Source organism: Durio zibethinus, chromosome 22 (assembly GCF_047325235.1).
Source record: "Durio zibethinus cultivar Kanyao isolate XHJ-2024 chromosome 22, ASM4732523v1, whole genome shotgun sequence".
Taxonomy (NCBI): Eukaryota; Viridiplantae; Streptophyta; class Magnoliopsida; order Malvales; family Malvaceae; genus Durio; species Durio zibethinus.
Genome location: NC_143183.1, coordinates 17,216,298 through 17,219,953, shown reverse-complemented (window position 1 = coordinate 17,219,953; position 3,656 = coordinate 17,216,298). Strand labels below are relative to the sequence as shown.

Below are 3,656 nucleotides of genomic sequence, written 5' to 3'. Positions count from 1 at the left end.
ATTTATATAATTTTTTAAGTAGTCTCTTTGATTTAAAATAGAAATCGATTCTTATTTAATTACAATTGAGTAACAATTCGAGCATAATATTTTTATTTTTTCTAAAATTTATATTATCCAAAAAATTAAAAACAAAAAAATACTAAAAAATATTTATTTTATTATTAAATAAAAACTTTATATAATTTGTATTTTCATCCAAATAAAACAATTTTTGTAACCAAGGCGCAGCCGGCGGTTTTGCCAGTATAAGCGAAGCCTACACAAAAATACCTAAAAAAGAAAATGAATGTACTCCCACAGTGAGCAGGGCTCTGAGCCTCAGCCAAACCGTTTTCATTTTTGCTTTGCTTCACTGTCTTTCTCTCTCTTCTCTCTCATCAGCCCTCGAACTGGGACATGTGTAGCACACCATGCCATCAAGCGGGAACGAGGGCCAGTTTTTCTTTCTTTCTGAAGTTTGAAGAAAAGTTTGTCGAATAAACATACTTGAATTTTTTTTTTTTTTCAGTTTTCAACTCAACTCGTTGTCAAAACCCCTTCCTTTCCTGTTTTTGTTATTCACGGGGACAAGTCTCGTGTTCATGTTGCTCAAGAGTAAAGCTTATTCGAACCATGCGGTTCAAGGAACAACCAAATCCCTTAGCTCCCTTTCCTCTCTATTCACCAAAGATCCTCTTCAAAACTCTTCAGCAAAACCCAAACCCAGATTTCAAAACCCAGAAAAAAGCCACCTTTTGAGTCCAAAAGAGTTTGAGTATTTTGTCAGACGTCAATGTAAATCAGGTAAAATCACCCTCAATGTTGCACTTACTTACTTTGACAGGTTAATAACAACTGAACCTTTCCCATTGATTGAAACGTTTAATTTTGTATTCGGTTCAGTTTCAAAGCTTAAATGCAATTCAGATGTGTTTTCAATGTATAGGAAGTTGAATTATGAAGGAATTAAGCCAAGTTCGTATATTTTAAGCATTTTGATGAATTGTTGCTGTCAATTAAAGAAAATAAGTTCTGGGTATTGTGTTCTTGGTGAGATTATAAAGAGGGGATTCGAGCCAGATTTAGTTACCGTTAGTATCTTGTTGAAGGGTATGTGTGCGGATGGTAAGGTTTTAGATGCAGTTCAAGTTTTTGATAAAATGTGTGAAAGAGGGTTTCGAGGGGATGGTGTTATATATGGGATTCTTATTAATGGACTTTGTACTATTCACAAGCCGGTTATGGCTCTTGAATTGCATAAGAAAATGGAAAAGAGTAACTGTCAAGGGACTTTGGTGACGTTTAGTATGGTTATTGATGCTTTTTGTAAGGATGGGAGGGTTGATGAGGCAGTGAGTTTGTTTTCAGAAATGGTTTCAAAACAAATTAGCCCTGATGTTGTTGTCTATGGTTCTTTGATTAACGGGTTGTGTCGTTTAGGTAGGTTGAAAGAAGCTGTTAGTTTTTTCGACGAAATGGTTAGTCAAGGACTCACTGCAGATTTGGTCATGTATAACTCTTTGATTCATGGTTTTTGCCAATTGGGAATGTGGGAAGAAGCTATGAAAATTTTCAATTGGATGGTTGGAAAGGGGCTATCTCCAGATGTAGTAACCTTCACAATTTTGATAGATTGTCTATGCAAAGAGGGAAAGACCGGAGAAGCACAGGGAATGCTTGATCTGATGATTCGACAGAGGAAGAAGCCAGATATACAAACTTATAATTCACTCTTGAGTGGATTATGTTTAACAGGTCAGTTAGATGAGGCAACCAAGCTATTTGGTTCGATAGCTGATCAAGGTCTTGACCTTGATGATTTTAGCTACAATATAATGATTAATGGCTATTGCAAGAGTAGGAAGATTGATGAAGCTTTTCAACTCTTTCAAAAAATGCATGACAAAGGAATTAAGCCCACTACAGTGACTTACAACACACTTATAGGAGTGCTTTGCCAGGCGGGGCAACTGAGCGAAGCACAAAAGATATTCAAAGAGATGCATGTTTACTGTCAATTTCCAATGTTATCTACATATACTATCATGTTGCATGGGCTATGCAAAAATGGCCACATTGAGGAGGCAATTGATCTTTTTAATTCCCTTGAAATTACAAAGGACAAACCCAGTATTGAGCATTTCAGCATACTTATTGATGGAATGTGTAAAGCTGGCAGATTGGAAGAAGCTAGGAAAAAGTTTACTGAAATCTCTGAGAAAGGTTTGGTTCCTGATGTTGTAGTACATAACATAATGCTTAGCGGCCTCTGCAAGAAAAGTATGTCACTGGAGGCTAATAAATTGCTCATGGAAATGGAAGATAAAGGTTGCTTACCAGATTCCATCTCCTTAAACATCGTTATCCATGGGCTTTTACGGGAAATGGAGGTTGAAAAAGCAATGAAACGTTTGGAAGAAATGCGTAGAAGGAACTTTTCGCCTGATGAAGCAGTCACTTCAATGCTGCTACGCCTTGCCATGGAGGATGAACAATGTCGTGCAGCTCTCGAGTCACTTCCTGATGTTATCTGAAAAAAAAGTTGTTTCTTGTAACATGAATGCCGATGTGAAGCAAAAGTGATCCTTCCAAGGTCATTGAGTTTATGCTCTCAGTACATTATTAGAGGATAATAATTCTTTTAGCACTCATTGTTTGTTTTAATCTATTTTTAGCAACTTCAAATTAAGTGGGAAATGCTACTTCTAAATTTTACATGATGCTATAATTTCATATTCTTATTTCTTTCAGGCGGGGGTCTATTTGACTTTCTTAAGCAGTTGTCCTTGTTATTCAGCTATAAAAAAGTCGTCCAGGTTAATGTAGTAAATCATGTTTTTGGGGGATGTTTGGAACGGTGGAAAGTTAAATTATTGGTTAAAATTTTACTTTTAATAATTTAATTTTTTAATTTAGTTCAAGAAATTTGATTCTTTAAGGATTTTAAGATTCTCAATAATATAAAAAAAAAAAGGAAACTAATAACACTGAATTATGAATTTATCTCTTCTTGAAGTTTTTTAAGATTCAAGAAGGAATGTAAAATTTGTTTTACTTTTGATCTTAATAATAATTTTTTACGGTCTATTTTTCTATTGGAAATTAACATAATTGGATGATAAATCAAGATTTATGTTGACATGCAAAATTACATTTCTAACCACATGATTAGATAAAGTTGCATTTCTAGCCATATGATTGGATATTTGGTAAAATTCATGTGTATTTGAATTTTTATAATTTAAATATTTATTTTCGATTGATAAAGTTTCAGAAAAATAACAATTTTAAATTATAAACATAGTTGAATGATGTATAAAATAAAATTTTAATAAATCATTTACACAACGCTATTATATTAAAAACGTAATCATATGTTATAATATATTATGAAAAAAATTAATTATGATAAAAACAACAATTGAAAAAAATATAGTAAATTATTTCAAAATTAAAATTTTGAAATATTTTTTATAATTTAAAAAATTTTATATTTTTAACATATGAAATATAATTGATAGTAGAAAATAACAAAATAAAATTTATATTTTCAATATCAACAATGTTTTTTTAGCATGAAAACGTAATAATTAATAAAACATAATTTCTTTATATAAAAACATAGCTTATGTTGGTAGAGTCAATATAATATCATATTTATTTTGCTTTTAAAC

At 32.0% G+C, this 3,656-nt stretch overlaps 1 protein-coding gene across 1 annotated transcript; it reads left to right on the top strand.

Moving 5' to 3' along the window:
* The first annotated feature begins 234 nt into the window (after positions 1–234).
* On the top strand, positions 235–2,732 carry LOC111307118 (uncharacterized). Its single transcript, XM_089751754.1, has 2 exons — positions 235–786; positions 886–2,732. The coding sequence occupies exons 1-2, from the start codon at positions 585–587 to the stop codon at positions 2,514–2,516; spliced, it is 1,833 nt and encodes a 610-aa protein (XP_089607880.1). The 5' UTR covers positions 235–584; the 3' UTR covers positions 2,517–2,732.
* The last annotated feature ends 924 nt before the right edge of the window (positions 2,733–3,656 follow it).

Excerpts from the sequence above, each read along its gene's own strand:
- LOC111307118 (XM_089751754.1), top strand. The coding sequence starts at position 585 with ATGTTGCTCAAGAGTAAAGCTTATTCGAACCATGCGGTTCAAGGAACA. Across the intron at positions 787-885 it reads CAGACGTCAATGTAAATCAG|TTTCAAAGCTTAAATGCAAT; the intron begins GTAAAATCACCC and ends TATTCGGTTCAG.